This window comes from Cnephaeus nilssonii, assembly GCF_951640355.1.
Source record: "Cnephaeus nilssonii genome assembly, chromosome: 7".
In the NCBI taxonomy this organism is placed as follows: domain Eukaryota; kingdom Metazoa; phylum Chordata; class Mammalia; order Chiroptera; family Vespertilionidae; genus Cnephaeus; species Cnephaeus nilssonii.
This window is the reverse complement of record NC_137078.1, coordinates 77,986,127-78,003,709: the sequence shown is the minus strand read 5'-3', so window position 1 is coordinate 78,003,709 and position 17,583 is coordinate 77,986,127. Positions and strand designations below refer to the sequence as shown.

Here is a 17,583-nt window from a genome sequence, read left to right as displayed (position 1 = left end):
TTAACGTTAGTTTCCTTCCCCTATTAGACCACATACTCTCAGCAAACATTTTAAATGCCAGCTCATACTTGATTGATTTAAATTTTATTTTCTGATTTCAGCTGATCGCATGAACAGACTCCAGGCAGCTCTTGCCAGCACCCAGCAGTTCCAGCAAATGTTTGATGAGCTTAGAACCTGGTTGGATGACAAACAAAGCCAGCAAGCAAAGAACTGTCCAGTTTCTGCAAAATTGGAGCGACTCCAGTCTCAGCTACAGGAGAATGAAGAATTTCAGAAGAGTCTTAACCAACACAGTGGTTCCTATGAGGTGATTGTGGCTGAAGGAGAATCTCTGCTTCTTTCTGTACCCCCGGGAGAAGAGAAAAGGACTTTACAAAACCAGCTGGTGGAGCTCAAAAGCCATTGGGAAGAGCTTAGTAAAAAAACTTCAGACAGACAGTCCAGGCTCAAGGACTGTATGCAGAAAGCTCAGAAATATCAGTGGCACGTGAAAGACCTCGTGCCATGGATAGAAGATTGTAAGGCCAAGATGTCTGATTTGCAGGTCACTCTGGATCCAGTGGAACTGGAGTCCAGTCTCCTGAGATCAAAGGCTATGCTGAGTGAGGTGGAAAAGCGCCGCTCCCTGCTGGAAATATTGAACAATGCCGCTGACATTCTGATCAATTCTTCAGAAACGGATGAGGATGATATCCGGGATGAGAAGGCTGGGATCAACCAGAACGTGGATTCCCTTACAGAAGAGCTACAGGCCAAAACAGGGTCACTGGAAGAAATGACTCAGAGACTCAAGGAGTTCCAGGAAAGCTTTAAGAATATTGAAAAGAAGGTTGAAGGGGCCAAACACCAACTTGAGATCTTTGATGCTTTAGGTTCTCAAGCCTGTAGCAACAAGAACCTGGAGAAGCTCAGAGCCCAGCAGGAAGTGCTGCAGGCCTTGGAGCCTCAGGTGGACTATCTGAGGAACTTTACACGGGGCCTGGTAGAAGATGCCCCGGATGGATCTGATGCTTCCCAACTTCTACTTCAAGCTGAGGCCACCCAACAAGGGTTCCTAGAGGTGAAGCAAAGAGTGAACAGTAGTTGCATGGCAATGGAAAACAAGCTGGAAGGGATCGGCCAGTTTCACTGCCGAGTCCGAGAGATGTTTTCTCAATTGGCAGACCTGGACGATGAGCTAGATGGCATGGGTGCTATCGGCAGAGACACTGACAGCCTCCAGTCTCAAATTGAGGATGTACGACTGTTTATTAACAAAATCCAAGCTCTCAAGTTAGACATAGAGGCTTCTGAAGCAGAGTGCCGACAAATGCTGGAGGAAGAGGGGACACTGGACTTGTTAGGGCTTAAGAGGGAGCTAGAAGCCCTGAACAAACAGTGCGGCAAACTGACAGAGAGGAGCAAAGCACGTCAGGAGCAGCTGGAGCTGACGCTGGGCCGTGTGGAGGACTTCTACAGGACCCTGAAAGTGCTCAATGACATGACCACCGCGGCAGAGGAGGGAGAGGCCCTCCAGTGGGTAGTGGGGACCGAAGTGGATATCATCAACCAACAATTGGCAGCCTTTAAAGTAAGTCTTGCCTTTGTTTTTTTTATTTATTTTTTTTTCTGTCTAATAGGAGTATTTTTTTTCTTATAACTTGGAAACTGGTTGAGTGTATATTTTCACTTCTGTCCCGGTTTCATTATTCCCACTAACATCGCCATCAAAGTGTACTTTTTTGGAGACTAAACAGTCTCTTGGACTTCTGAGCAAAGGTTTGAACATATTTCTACTGTAATTTATTTCAGTGTTTATAACCAATTAAGGGTATATAAAGAAATGTCCAAATCTTATCTCTTACTCTAAGAATCTCCTCTTATGAAATTCTGGAGATTTCAAATTAACCAATTTGAAAATAGCAGTGAATGTCTCTTCAGGTTCCTGGTCTTCAAATTGAGGTGTGAGAAGCCATAAGATAAACATGGGCTCATCTTCCTAAAGTGTTGGGGGTTTGGTTTTGTTTTTCACATATTTCAAAGGAAGATTATTGGTGTATTGTTGTATTTAGAATAAAATGCAAAATTCTCATGAGTTATTAAGATAAAACATGACACTTCAAAGAAAATTTCCAATTATAGCAAGTAGCTTAAGACTGCACCCTAGGCTCCTCAAGCGTACAAGTCCTCTGCCTATAGGAAAGTGTGAGACTGCCTTAAATTGCAAAAATGTTTTAATTCTTTTCCTGAGTCATAATTACTAATCCTGAGGTTTTGCGAGTCTGGTTTAAAACAACAGAGGAAGATGAAAGGAGTTGACTCAAAGTGCAAATTGGCTGAGTCTGGGTCTTGGCTCTCATTGCATGAGCCTTTCACCCTGAGTTGACTTTGTTGTAAATACCTAAAAGCGCCTCACTCTGCTGCGGGAGGCCTCTCTGTTGCTCTTTCCTTCCTCATGCACGGAGTAGATTTGGAAAGGATACTTCCAGCACTTTATTTCCATCACTAGTGTTAATTATTTCCACTTCAATAGTGAACACTCCTGCCTCCAGAGTTAAGGTGTTCTCTCAGCCCCTTCCTGTAAGAATTCTTCCTGTTAAAAACATGGGTGGAGAGGTGTTGTTGTCACCAGGTCAGAGCCACGTGGTCCTGAGAAAGATCACAGATTTGTAGAAAGAGCCAAGTTCAGGAAGGTGGCTGTTTCAGAAGGGCCCCTCCGGGAGTTTGTGGTATATTCAGCATTGAAGTGAGACATTGGCTGAAGGCCTCTCACCATGTTTGGAAATACTGCAGTTTGGAGTAACACAGTCATCATATTTGGGTTTCTTGAAGAACCCAAGAAAGGAAAGGGTAGGTAGAGAAAATTCAAACCCATGAGCCCACTTGTTTCCCTCTTAGGAACTCCCACACCTCTGTTCCAGTGGCAAGGAGATATTCCCTACTTCACCATGTGTGATTGATTTCCTCTCTTCCACTGTAGGCATCTCGAAAGCAGAGATTCTTCTACAGACATGCTTCATTGATATAATTTACTTGGATTTGGATTGCTTAGAACTCTAACCAACTAAATGGATTTCTTAGAAAACTAAAGCTAATCCCTTTAGGCTTCAAAATAGTTTACCAGCTATATTCTGGTTTATATGGGAATTATTTTAAATTTTATTTGCCTAATTTTCTAAACACTATATTGTACATACGTTTTTCTTTATGAGTGCAGGTTAACATTACTAAAAAGATGATAATGTTTTCTACTGTGTTGATATCCTCAAGAATATTAGAGACATTTGGCCTGCTTTATATTAAATACTAGAAGCCCCTTGCACAAAGATTCGTGCTAGAATGGGCCTTCCTTTCCCTGGCTGCCGGGACCGCCTTTCCACTCCAGCCCAGCCCCGGAGCCGCCTCTTTCCACTCGGCCCTGCCTTGCCACACTGCCCAGAGGCCCTGAGAGACTGGGGGTGGGACAGAAGGCCTGTGTCAACGCCATGGCGATGACTCAAGCATCTGGGGTAGCTCAGTGCCTGTGTATGCAAATTAACCACCATCTTTGTTGGGTTAATTTGCATATCACTCCTGATTGGCTGGTGGGCGTAGCAGAGGTATGGTCACTTTATATGTTTGTCTATTATTAGATAAGATTCCTAAATTACTATGCAGTTTGAGTTCTGTGTTGTAAGTTTTTGTTTCAGGCCTCTACATTGTTGTACTGGTTGGACAGGCAGTGTGTATATATGTAGTTTTTTGTTTTTCTTATTACCATGATATCAGGTATTAATTCTCACTGCTATTACTTCTCACTACTGGCACTGGACCTGCCTTCAGCAATCTACCCCTTCCTTATCTCCAGTGAGCTAGAAAATGAAGTAAACAAGCCTGTTAAAATTGTGTTAAATATGAGCTGTAGCAGTCTTGTTTCACTGACCTCTGAAAATAACCCTCCCGTCACCAATACTGTGGATGTGAAGGCTGGGACCAGACACTGATCAACTGGTCACCTGCAGAGAGGGTTTATCTGCAAGGGACTGATGTTGACAGAGCAAGACTGGAAGAAGAGGGAGAGAGAGAGAGTGAAGTTCTATGTCCTGTGTCTATCCTCCGCATGTCGGGGATGGAAATCAGAAACCAGGTTCTCCCTTATAAAGCTCCACCTTATGTAGTCAAAGGCTTGGGGACAGTTTTTGTCTCCTCCCAGCAAAGGTCTTTGGTCCTGAGGGGAGGATCACACTGCTGGCTTAGTTCATGGTGAGCTCATGGGAAGTAAAAACAATGAGAGGGGGGAAGCTCTGGGTCAGTTCCCTAGAGGCTGCCTAAGGGACGGTCTTCTCAGACCCATTCTAAGGACTGAGTCATTTTCATGATTCGAGTGTTGAGTTCCTGGGTTAAGGTTCAGCAATAGATAAACTCCCCTCACGCCAGCAACACGCCATATTCATAAAATGTGACTACTTCCAGATTTAAATTGTTTTCAATAAGGGAGAACCAGAGATGAAGATAAATATTTTAAACACAGCATTAGCTTTAAGTTTTTAGCTTTTTCTTTATAATGGGATCATCCTCTGCTGAAGAGAAGAGGATATAAATCTAGCTGACTCCACTGGGGTTGGGTGGACTAGACACGAGTAAAGTCTGTGGAGAACCTCAGGCTTAGTTGGGACTGCAATAGTGCTGATAAATACATGGAGAGGCAGTTAGAAAATTTATTTTCTTAAATGAACATGAAAAACTGTAAGTTGTTATTCCTAGGAAAGACTTTCCCTCAATTGCTTCTAAATAATTGATAGAATCTGGCCAGCCAGAGTGGATCTAACAGATAAGCATGGAAGACAGCCCTTTTCCAATCTAAACAGGCAAAGACCTCAAGGCACTTTGCTGGATTCAGCTCTTTATTGGAAGTAGAAAGGAAGAAGCCATTCCAGAGCTCACAAATGAGAATACTGAGCATGCTTTCAGAAAACTGGAAGGAAAGACTTTGGCTACTAGTAATCTCTTCAGGAAATTCTGTTTTCCTGATCAGGAGAGTCTCTTATTATTGAGGAAAAGGAATTGTATGTACATAACAGGACACTAACAAGAAAAGAGGGAACTTTATTTCACTAAAATTTAAGCCAAAGAATTCTCCGTAGGTGAACTTTCTGGGAAGGGTAGAAAAAGACTTGAAATTTGGAAAAGAAATGTATTAAGTCTGAAAATGACAAGAAGCTTTCCTCATTTTGAAATTCTCCCTATGTATCTTTTGTAGTCAAGAATTGAGATAATTCTGATCCTTAAATCAACTCCTCCCCTGTACCCTACCCCCCACCCATGAACCAGCCTGGCCTTTCAGTCTGGAAACATGTGGTGGTGTTGGCATCCTACTGGTGAGAAGTATCAAGAAACCTGGGTATGTCATGTACTCCATATCTTGTATATATTTATATTTACTATGTATTCAGGCCAGGCTTCAGACTTGGAACTCTACCACTCAGCAACTAGAAAAACCAAGTGGGAAAAATTGAAACATTTTTAGGGTATGTAGATTTCTCAAAAGGTTCACTTCAACTGATGTAGCATTTGAAGCATCCAAGCCTGTTGGGTTTTTTCCTCCCATGTCTTTGAGGCTGGGCTGGCAGATATAGGTGAGGCAGCAGGCTTCCCTAAGACTGTTCTCAGTCTTAATTCAGGTTGAGCCAAGCCCAGGGTCAGGGACTGCATACACTTGCAACTTCGGTCTGGAGACTCAGCATCCTACTATGAAGCCAGAACAAGAAAGCCTTGTAAACCTCTTCATTGGATTTCCAACCTTAGGCTTCCCTATGAGCATATGTGAAAACTCTTGGAATACATGGTCTGACATGGAGTTGAAAGACTGCCAATTTACACAAAGATACTTATTCCTTCCTTTCAAATAATTACAAAGACAGTATCAGTCCATCTATGTTTTTGCCAGTTAGGTTCACTAGAGAATAAAGCAAATGAGGTCAGCATCATATACCTACCCTTGGAGGGAAAGGAAATCACTCGTGGTATGACCTGTCACCTGAAGGTTTAGGTATCTGCAGATTTACAGCAGCCAAGATAAGTTGACTAGGCACCCCTACTCCCACCTTGTGCAGACCTTGGCTTATAAGTGTTTTCCCCCTTCCTTAAGCTTGGCTACTTCAATAGTAACCACTAGGGTCCACGGAAGTTAAGAGAATGCCCTAGAACAGGGTCTCTCAACCTCTGCACTCTTGACATTTTGGATTGGATAATACTTTGTTGTGAGGGCTGTCCTGTGCATTGTAGGAAATTTAGTAGCATCCCTGACCTCTACCCACTAGATGCCAGTAGCTACCCTGACAACCAAAAATGTCAGTAGACATTGCCAAATCTCCCCTAGCAGGCAAAATCTGCCTCAGTTGAAAACTACTGCTCTAGAAGAAAATTGCCATCTCTATGTGGGAAACAGTAGTCAGTTGGAAAAAACACTTGTTGATTAAGTTAAATTTTGGGTGGGGCGGCTTCTTCTGGTAATCTGATTATAACTGTGTAGTAGCAACAAGTGCCTCTAAGTCTGCCTTTCTTTAGGCCAGGCCCTGGCTGGATTCTTTTTTTTGCTGGTACCAATCTGTGTGATTTAAAACCTCCTTGTCACTTTCCCTGGCATCTACAATTTATTTTGCATAGAGTTGTTGATGCAGGTGTTGGTCGATGATGCATTTCTAAAGAGAAGAGGAACTTCCTTGTGGAAATACTTCAGGGAGCCTCCTTGTTCTGTATCTTTAAGGGGAGACTACAGTTTGTCTGTTGTTCTCCGCAGCCCAGGAGCTCACAGTTTGGCTGCTGATATTTATAACCCAATGTGACCATCCCCCATGTCCCCTCCCCCCAAGAATTCCAATGCTCTGTAATAATCCTCTCCACCCTCACCGTAGGACCTGGGTGGGGAGATGGTGAAGGAACCTTTAAGGCCTTTAAGTTTGCTTCATGGTGAACTTTTTCCAGCCCCATTTTAAAGTATCATTAGTATTCTAAATACCAGCGTTACAAGCAAAATCCCAAGATAGCAGCCTTTACATCATCTTAAAGGAGCCTCATTCATGCCTCAGTGAAGGTAGGAAAATCTATAGGAAGGTTGTCAAGAAAGCGTTGATGGATCTCATAAAAATCTGTTTGGAAATTTTAAAGCAACTAAATGAATATATCTTCAACCAAAAGGAAGGACTGAACAGTTTGATTTACATTTACTGAAATTATTTTTTTTAATAATATATTTTTATTGATTTCAGAGAGGAAGGGAGAGGGAGAGAAACATCAATGATGACAGAGAATCACTGATCGGCTGCCTCCTACACACCCGCCACTGGGGATCGAGCCCACAAGCTGGGCATGTACCCCTGACCAGAATCAAACCCAGGACCCTTCAGTCTGCAGGCCGATGCTCTATCCACTGAACCAAACCGGCCAGGGCTACATTTACTGAAATTCTTCACATCTAGTGTCAGCATGTAACATTTGCAACTAAGGTTCATCATATGATTTTTTTTACAAGAAGGAAGAAAACTATGTTTCCAGAAAAACTAGAATTTACCCCCGGCAGAACTTGTATTTATTGTTGAGTATTCAGTAAGTGAATACATTTGAGATTAGCACAGACTTGCAGAACAGGATAGTTTCTTGCTGTGTCTAGAAATGCCTAGTAAGTGGTCTCAGCCTTAGCCTAGTCCTGGAGCTTCAGAAAAGAAGCTCCTGGGCACTTTCAGGCTAACTGGCTGGCACAGGAGCTGTAAGCAGTGAGCCTCTAGGAAGTGGGATGAGTTGCTTTGAAGGGCACTTCATTGTTAGAGTTGTTTGGTTCACCAGGAATAAAAGGAGTCCTTCAGGGAGTCATGTCAGGTCACTGCACCCAAGGGCTGTCTCCTGCCAAGCAGATTCTTCCCCAGTCTCAGCTGTCCCGGTTGGGAAAACCTAGCTATGGGGAGAATGTGCTCCCTCCCCACCTCCTTAATACTACACCACTGCACTATCCAGTGTTTTTCAAATACCAGTCTCTGGTATTCGCTGTGGAAGATTAATGGGGTACACTTATGCCCTAGGTCTTCACAAACTATTTTCCTACTACCAGTGCTGTGATTTGAAATGTGGACCTTTTATGACTTTGGCCACCCAGGGATGAGAATAAGTGCCACATGGTAACGGTCCATGGATCCCTATGTGGGGGTAGGAGAAAGGTGTTTCATATCCCTTTCTGTCCATCCTTACTGAGCACTTGTTACCAGTACTTGTGATGGGTGCTGGGGGTCTCAGAGAGTCTCTTGTTACCAGTGTAGTATGGGAGATGGACACAAAGAATGGCAGTGGTGGTGATGTAGTAAGAGAATGGCAGTGGTGGTGATGTGGTAAGTGCAGTAAGAGAGACCTATGTCTGAATGGTCTCTAATCCTAACCTCCCTACCCCTCCTCCCTGTAAATGAGACATTTGAAATCCAGTTGCAGATAGGAAAATAGACTTGAAGATGTTAAGTAGGTTTTTCAAACTGAATATCAAGTAAATGTTAGAACTGGGGATGGAAAAGTCTGTTTGTCACCCAGTGGTTCTCAACAGTGATTGTCAATTGGGGGACATTTGACAATGTCCAGAGATTTTTTAATTTTCATGACTGGGGGTGGGCTGCTACTAGCATCTAGTGGGTGCCATTGAATACACAGGATAGCCCTTGCAACAAAGAATTATTCAGCTCACTTCTGGAAAAATAGGGGGTTTGATAGTTTGCCCTCTTCTTATTCCATGACAAGTAAGAGTTAACTGATGAAATAGTTCCACCGCCTAGGGAAGCTTCATGGTTTTTTTCTTTAAAAAAAAAAATAGTTAAGAAATTGTGTTGGTTCTGAAGTGACTTACTCAGATCTGTTGGATAAAGTCAGGATCTTGGTGAACTAATTTGAGTCAGTGGCTAAAGAATGCTCTCCATGCTTGACCAGTCCCCACCCCACCCTGCCACAAGGCTCCTGCTGTGGAAATCAGTCATCTGTGTATCTCGAGCTGCTTCCTGTAGGGTGTGTTATGGAATGGCATCAGCCCCTGCACCAGCTGGGAGTACTGATCTCAGTATGATTTTATCAGACTCTGCCTCTTTTGAGCCTTGCTGTTGGGAACAAAGGATCCTCTGTTCAGAATGCAGAGAGCTAGTGTGATTGGACAGTCAGCATGTACGCACTTGGTTCCCACGGAAAGAAAAAAAAAAAGACATAAATTATGCTGTAGCTTTCTAAAACGTGGGCTTCCAAGGTGGTTTCCCCTTAGTTCCTGTCTGTATTCACCATTCTCTCTGTGAGTGCTTAAGCTCCCTACATCAATGCAGGAGACATCTGATCTAATGAATTAAATGGCAGCATCCTTCAGAACTGGTCTACATCTAAGCCTTCAGTCTTTTCCTTCTCCAGTGTTGGAAACTACATTTTTTAAAAGTTTTTTATTATTTTTTTAATCATTACCCGAGGATATGTTTATTGATTTTAGACAGAGAAAGGGAGAAAGAGAAAGAAACATCAATGTAAGAAATATCGATCAATTGCCTCCCAAACATGCCCCGACTGGGATCAAACCCACAACCTTTTGGTGTATAGCTTGATGCTCCAACCACCTAGGCCAGTGGTCGGCAAACCGCGGCTCGTGAGCCACATGCGGCTCTTTGGCCCCTTGAGTGTGGCTCTTCCACAAAATACCACCGCCTGGGCGAGTCTATTTTGAAGAAGTGGCGTTAGAAGAAGTTTAAGTTTAAAAAATTTGGCTCTCAAAAGAAATTTCAATCGTTGTACTGTTGATATTTGGCTCTGTTGACTAATGAGTTTGCCGACCACTGACCTAGGCCACCCAGCCAGGGTTTGGAAACCGCATTTTAGATCTCCACTATCTTTCCAGTTTTATTTCCTATATAGACCATCCACTCCATCCACTTCTCCCAAAAACTCCTTATATATTTTACCTATTTTATTTCTACTTATACCTGAAGTCCCATATTTCCACAAAACCTTTTTGATCTCCCCAGCTTACTATTCCTGATCTTCTACATTGCTTAAAATGTGTAATCATTTAGCCTTTATCATATACTGCCTAATCATATAGTTGGAGATTAGTAAATATTTAACTGATTGGATGAGTGCTCTTTATTTCTCATTCAAAATGCTGTCTGCTCTGCAAGACTTGAGGTATATGCTTGGGTGCCCTGAGAAATTCTGATCCTAGCCTGGATTCCTCCCCTCTCCATTTTGCCTCTGGGCTCCCTTCCTTCTCTCCTAGTTAGCATATTTTAAAGGAATACAATTTCATTTCAGTACTAACCTGAACAAAAGCAAGACTAAGAAAGAAATTTGCTATTGCAGATATACTTGAAGAAAGCCAGACTCTGAAATACTGCTTTGTAGTTACCCATCACTTTATTTATTTATTTTTAAATTTTATTGTTTAAGGTATTACAAATAGTAGTACATATGTCTCTTTTTTTCCCCACTGACGCCACCATCTCCCCTACCACCGCCGCCCCCCTCCCCCGCACTTGCCCTTGTCCCCCTCCCTTGTCTTGCGTCTGTTGGTTGTGCTTATATGCATGCAAAGAAGCATCAGACTGTCCAACTACAGCGGGAAGGTAGGGGAGGGTTGGGGGGATAAGAGATCAACCGAAGGACTTGTTACGGACTTGTTACCCATCACTTTAGAGTCATTGTCATTTATTCAGCTAGTTGGCAGTTAAGAAGAGTCTTCAGACTTCAGTCAGCTTGGTGTATTGGAAAAAAATTGAGTATGAGTTTGAGTCAGAAATATCCAGCTTTCAATGCTGGCTCTATCATTTACTACCTGAGTGACCTTGGGGGAAAATACTTAAACTCTGTATAGTTACTTCAACTATAAAATGTGAACAATGGTAAATCATAACTTTGGGGTTTTTATGAAAATTTAATGAAGTGATACAGGTGAAAGCATTAGGCATATATTAAGTGCTTAGTAAATGATAACATTCTTATATTTTAAAGTTTATTCAGACTTATAAATTAGAATGTTGTGAAATATTTTTATATTGAAAAATAAGGAAAGTTATGCCCTTTGTACCTAGGGATGATCATTCTCCAAAAGACTTGATCTAAAGCCCAGCAGAGGATTAGATTCATTCTTTTCTTCTTGGAAAACTGGAAATAAGGATAAAGTAAAATTAGTTTGATGGTAGTAATGAAACAAGTGGTGGGCAAACAGCCTTCCTGAGCAGCTTTTGTGGAGAGCAAATGTACAGCTTGTTTTTAACCTTAGAGTAGCAATGCATAGGTGGGTTTAGGTCTATAACATAGCTTTAAATTATATATATTTACTCATTTATTCATTCCTATCAGAATCCCACAGCTAGCAAGTATTTCTGAGGCCATTTTGACCTTGGCTAACGTGCTCTACAAATCAATGTTATTTTCATATCATTAACCAGAATTAACCAGAAGCTAGTACCAGCTCAGTGACTTCCTTCATCACAGTTACCCATCAGATCAGCTTTAATGATCTCAGGGTCTTTGCCTAATTAGCTTTTAACATAGACCATGTTCTCTTCCTCTGCTGCCATACAATGGCAACTACCAAGTCAGCATCTTTGGGAGAGACACCTCTTAATATTAATCAGTCATTAATTAAAACATTGAGATGTGAAAGAAAAATGTCAGCCTGATTTCGGAGGAAAGCAGCTTAAAAACACAGATGTAATTAATCTCTCTGCCAAACACATGTACCACATCAAGATGTGTTATAGCATAGCTTTAATTCTTCACATTTTCAGCAAATTATGGATTTCTAATACTTTGTTATGTGTATATATGATTCAGGGGAAGAAGATGATAAGAATTGAAAGAACCGTAGTCAGTTTGGCTCAGTGGATAGAGCGTTGGCCCACAGATGAGTTCGAGTGTCGTCAAGGGCACATACACTTCCGTTGCAGGCTCGATCCCTGTTGGGGTGTGTGCAACAGGCAACAAATCAATGTGTCTCTCACATTGATGTTTCTCTGTCTCTCCCCCTCCCTCTACTTTCTCTAAGTCAGTGGAAAAATATTCTCAGGTGAGGATTAAAACAAAAAAATTTTTGAAAGAAATTGAATTTATCTTGGGTCTTCTCCTGCTTGAATTAATTGCATCCATTCAAATGAACCATTTACTATCTCATCTTGCAATTCACTCCCAAAGGGAGAGCTCTGATTTTGGTCTAATTCTTTAAATTTAAACCTAAATTATTTGTTTGTGGTCAGTGTTAAGAATTGCTTTAGAATCAAAATGAAAGAGACAGTTTTCAGAAATATCTTTCCTCTGTATTATTTATTCTACCTCCTTTTCTAATACTGGAGAGAGGACCCCCTATAGCAAGATTTCTTAGAGATTCAACCCAGAGACCTGTTTCATAGAAATAGCCAAACAAATTTGTGAAGTAATTAACTTGTGACAGTTGTAAAGTCATGCAACTCTATTACTGGAAAGACTGCTCTCGGTAGTAAAAACGCACATGGTCACTTTCTCTGGAAAACCTCCCCAGAACCACCAGGCCACATCCGGCCCCTTAGGGAAGAAGAGCCCAAAGAGACAAAGAAAGACTGGCTAGAAAGGTGACATCAGGATAGTACAGTGTCCTGGAAGCCAAAAGAACAGAGCCTCAAGAAGAAGGAAGAGCCCTAGCTGGTTTGGCTCCGTGGATAGAGCATCAGTCTGCAGACTGAAGGGTCCCAGGTTTGATTCTGGTCAAGAGCACATGCCCAGGTTGCATGCTTGATCCCCAGCAGGGGGTGTGCAGGAGGCAGCCAATCAATAATTCTCTCATCATTGGTGTTTCTTTCTCTTTCTCCCTCTCCCTTTCTCTCTGAAATCAATGTTTAAAAAAATTTTTTTTAAAGGGAGGACCAATACTTACTTTTTCACCACTGGTTATACTTACCCCCTATAATCTGATCCCGTTCCTATCACTGTGCTGAAACTGTTCTCTTGGAAGTATTCATCTGTTATGCAGCATTTCTTAAAACCCTCCTGTCCATTTACTTCCCATTCTCTTCTCTGGCTGCTCTTCTGCTTTCTTTTTTGGTTTGTCTTCCTACCTCCCAAACACATGCTTCCTGAAATTCTGTCATCTGCTTTGTCCTCTCTCTCCACATGAAACCCCAGGGATGTCTCACCCCTTCACTGTTGTATTGGAGAAGGATTCCAAATCTGTAACTCTACCCTGAACTTCAATCTTTTGTGTGAGGGGCCTTTCTGGACACCTCCATTCACACGGGTAATCTTTGAGTCCTTCACACTCAGTATGCCCTAAATTGAATGTGTGATCTTCTTCAAATATTGTCTTCCTCCCTGCTACTGTTTTATAGTATTACTATGCCCTCAAGAATCCAAACATAGTACTACAGCATCATTTTACATTTATTTTCCCCCCTAAACTCTACCTTCTATCTGGTCAGTTGTGAAGTCCACATATTCTGCCTCTGCAGTTTCTTTCACAGCCTCCCACCCCCAATTTTCACAAGTTCAGGCTTTTTGTTACCTGTGTAATCCTCCTGATTGCTTCAACTTCAATCTTCCTATCCACAATCTATTTTATACATACTGACATCAATGCAGCATCTGCAGACCTAGGCTCAACCTTAAAAGCCCAAGAATTTAATAGCTGTGTTACTTTGGACAAGTAAGTTTACCACCTCAAGTTTCATTTATAAATTAAGGATTTGGATTTTTTAAAGTGAGATAATACAGATTAAATGGCAGTTAAATTAGAACCGAGTCCCAAATTCTTAGCAAACTTTCCATACACTGCTCAATAATTCTCATGACCTCTGGTAAATTTAAATAAGTAAATCTTGATGTACTAATGGGTTTTCTGAATAAAGCATAAATTCCCTGGCTTGGCATTCAAGGGCCTTGATGAACTGGCCTTGAGCTACTTACCATTCTGACCTCTCATTTTTCCTTTTCATATGCTCTGTATTTAAGCCTCACTGACTTCCAATTTGCTTCTTTAGGATCCATGCCTTTTAGGTTTTCTGCTTCTAACGCTTCACTTAGAAATCCTTGTCTTCACCATCTCTGTATATGTGTACAAGTCCTAATGAGTAAACTTATTCCCTCCATAAAACCTTCCCTGGTTCCCCCTGCTTCCTTCCCTTCCTCCCACTCTTGTCAGGCATTTTTTAACTTGCAAAGCCCCATACTTTTGTCATCACCACTGCCTTGGTGAATAGCAAAAAGAGGAATTAATACACTATGTTTTGGAAAGTTTACAAGCACGAAGGAGCCTATAGGGGTCATGAGAGTTCCTGCAAATGTGTGGAAAATTTTCTCATGGGTTCAGGAGCACATGAGAACTCAAATAGCATCAAAATCCGTAGTATCCCATTTAAAACAAGCTTTACATCTTGCTGTATAAGCTTAATGAGTCACCCAGTAGCCATCTTTATACAATAAAAGCACCAAAGGATGGTAATGACTGATGCCCAACAGGTACAGACTAATACTGTGGAGTTTCCCCTTGCCAGTAAATAAATGCTTGTAAAGTCTAGAGATCCTGAAATGAAAGGCATTTTGTAGATTTAAAATGGGCAAGATCCAACCAGTCTTCTGTATCTTCTCTAGTCAGCACTAATCCTCCAGGAGAGGTGGGGTGGATGAAAAGGCGTTATAGAATCTGAGGAAGTGTGGATCGGGGTCTCCAGATCATCAGAAGGGTCTAGTGATTTAAGTATAGAGCAGACAAAGGCAGAATACCAGGTCTAAAACTTGGAAAGGGTGTAAGGAGACTCCTTAATTAGGAAGATAGCAGGAAGGGCTGGGATTGTTCTTTCTTCTAAGTTCACTGAAGAAAAATTGGACACCAAATTCTGTTCTTAGGAATTTCTAAATGAGGAGAGAATTCTTTGAACTCTGTAATCAACTAACTGGAAACTAATTTGAAATTTGGCTTCAGCACATATATTTGTGGTTGCAGAAGTGGGGGAAGCATCCAGAGTGGTTATCTGGAGCTCCCTGTACTTCTCTTTTAAAAAGTTTGCACACAGCATGTGAAATGAACAGATGCTTTTTTTGTTGATGTTGGAGTTATCAGGGCAACAAGAGGCTGAACACTGTATCAGGTATTTATTTCAGTCACTGTGATGGCTCTTGGCAGAGTTCCACATACCAAAACTAAAGAGAAACTCATCAACACATAAAAAACATAATACACATTGTGGAAAGAGACATTGTGCTTCCTCTCGTGATTTCTTTCTAAACACGTACTGATAATAAAGAAGGAGCAAAGCAATCTTTGGCTTCTTTGGGGGTGGGGGCTTGGGGGGTTGGGGAACTTTACCTAATCCTTTCTATAAGGTTGTGTTGCACTTTTGGGTAGTTTTTTTCTGTAATACTGCCCTAATATGCTTAGAGTGTGACTTCAGTTGAAAAGCAGTTTGAATCCAATCTTCATAGTTGCTAAAACACTCCACTTACTTATTTTATATTATAATATGGAGCATTGGTGAGAATAGGGTAGATAGGTGTGGGAAGGGGAAAGATTGAATTGATTGACACCTGACTGGTGAGGAAACAGGAAAGGAATTTCTGCCTGGGAAGTTTGTGATTCCACATCAAGATCATTTTTTATAATAGAATAACCACCCACCCTTAGTCCAGAGCCAGAATTCCTCAGATTCTTCCAGCCAGAAGGGCCCTGGCACACTAACAGTGTTATGATATCTGAACACTTAAGTGAATGTATTTGGCCGGAGAGATTTGCTAGTGAAATTGATCTTGCCTTTCCTAGGTTTTTCCAGTTGTACTGAATAATTAAAAGAAAATTAAAACCTGGATTCCCTGAAATGTTAAGTATCAGATCTGTAAGTTGATCAAGCCCCTAGGAACACAGTGTGTCAGAGTTAGAAGGAAACTTAAAATTTATTCTAAACAAACCGATAGCGGATTTTAAAATCTGTTTCCGCAAATCTCTGCCAAGTGATTGCATGAATTTCCGGATTGCTTGAATTTCTGCTCAAACACCTCCAGAATCAGGAATTTCACCACTTTAAGGGACACCCTATTCTTTGATTAGCTGTGAGAAAGCTCTTTGTTTGAAATGTGCCCTTGGATCTTCGTGTGTCAGCTTAAGGAGATACTGTATCCAGAACAAGCTTCCTTCCTCCCTTGTTCCAGTCCTTCAGATAGATACTTCTTGTTTATCATATTGCCTGGAACCTTCTCTAGGTCAAGCAATTTTTTTTGTTTTTTGTTTTTTTGTTCTTTCTGCTGTTTGTTCCTCAGGAGACAGGGCTTCTAGTGTCTTGCAGTGTGGGACCAGGAGGACTCAGGATTCTGGGGCAGCTCCTTTAAATGTTTTAGAATTAAAGAATATTAAAATTAGAAAGACAGTCGAGACATAATCTAGTCTGTGCCCCTCTCAGTTTACAGATGGGGAGAGAGTTTTTCAGATTTGAGTGGGCTGAACGGATCAGCAGCTTCTTTCAAAGTGAGAAATAAAGTGTAAAAAACAGTTTGCCGTTGAAAGGTCTTTTATTTGTTTAATTCTGAGAACAGGCTTCAGCCCACACCTCATTTTTGCCAAGGACCTCTCTGGCTTCCTAAGTAAGGCTCAGCTGAGGGTTGCACTGCCAGATCTCCATACACCAACTATTGGCTTCACTTACTGTTTGCGTAAAGGATAGAAATAACTTTTCCATAAGTTTGACTGTCTATATTGACCGCATGGTCCAACTGAAATTTTAATAGATTTTTTTTTTTTTTTTTGCCCTTCAGAAATGTAGCTGCCTCTAGTGGACAGTTTCCTGGGTTTCCCTTTGAATTTCTTGAACTGTCACCAGGTGACTTAGCTTTTCTAAAAGCCAAAAAGCTGTGGGCAGAATTGTGGGCCACCTTTCTATAGCATTTTCTATCATCAAACTGGAAGTACAGAGCCATGCATTTCAACTGGCCCTAAAGAGGCTCAGGTTTCTTTGGATGTGTGCGGCAATCAAGGAGCCCAGGCGTTTGGCGTGGGACACTGCTGCTGGCCTCTCCACGGAGTCATTGACACTCAGATCTGTGGGCAGAAAAATGTGGTTGGGAAAAGGGACTAAGACCTGATGTGAGGAGGAGGAGAGAGAAGGCGCCTGGAGTTTCCCAATAACTTGGTCTCTGAGTTTGACCGAGTTCCGTCGGACACAGGAGAGTGCCGGGTTCAAGGCCGGAGTGTTCGTGGGCCTGGCAGGGGCGCACTAAAGGTGACATTGGGGGGACGGAGAGCCTTTGGCGGCAGAGCTGGAGCCAAGGGCGAGGCAGGCGGCCCGCGGCAGCCGGCGCGACCCTGCTGGCAGATGGGGCCCCGAGTGGCCCTTGCCAAAGCCGGCTGGCTGGGGGCGGCGGGGGTGCCCCTTCTGGGTTCGCTCGCTCTCGGGCTGGGCTCGGAGCCCGGTGAGGGGGGACGCGGCGGGGGCGGCAGGGGGCCGGGCCCGGGGGAAGAGGGCGGGGCTTTCCTTTGTCAGGGGATTTGCGCGGTGCGGCGGCGGCTCGCCGTGCGGCTCCCTCCTCTCGCCCTCTCGGGGCGGGGCTTTCCCTCCCGCAGGGGGTGCGAGGGGCGTGGGCCTGCCGAGCCGAGCGGCTGGCGCCCGG

General features: G+C 42.5%; 1 protein-coding gene across 9 annotated transcripts in view; it reads left to right on the top strand.

The window, feature by feature from the left end:
* MACF1 (microtubule actin crosslinking factor 1) overlaps positions 1 to 17,583 on the top strand; it is a 331,345-nt gene that overhangs the window by 242,196 nt on the left and 71,566 nt on the right. For all 9 annotated transcript variants that reach the window (XM_079776973.1, XM_079776975.1, XM_079776977.1 and 6 more), the window contains one exon: positions 102 to 1,573. In XM_079776973.1, coding sequence (XP_079633099.1) covers positions 102 to 1,573 — 1,472 coding nt within the window. The remainder of the gene's footprint in view (positions 1 to 101; positions 1,574 to 17,583) is intronic.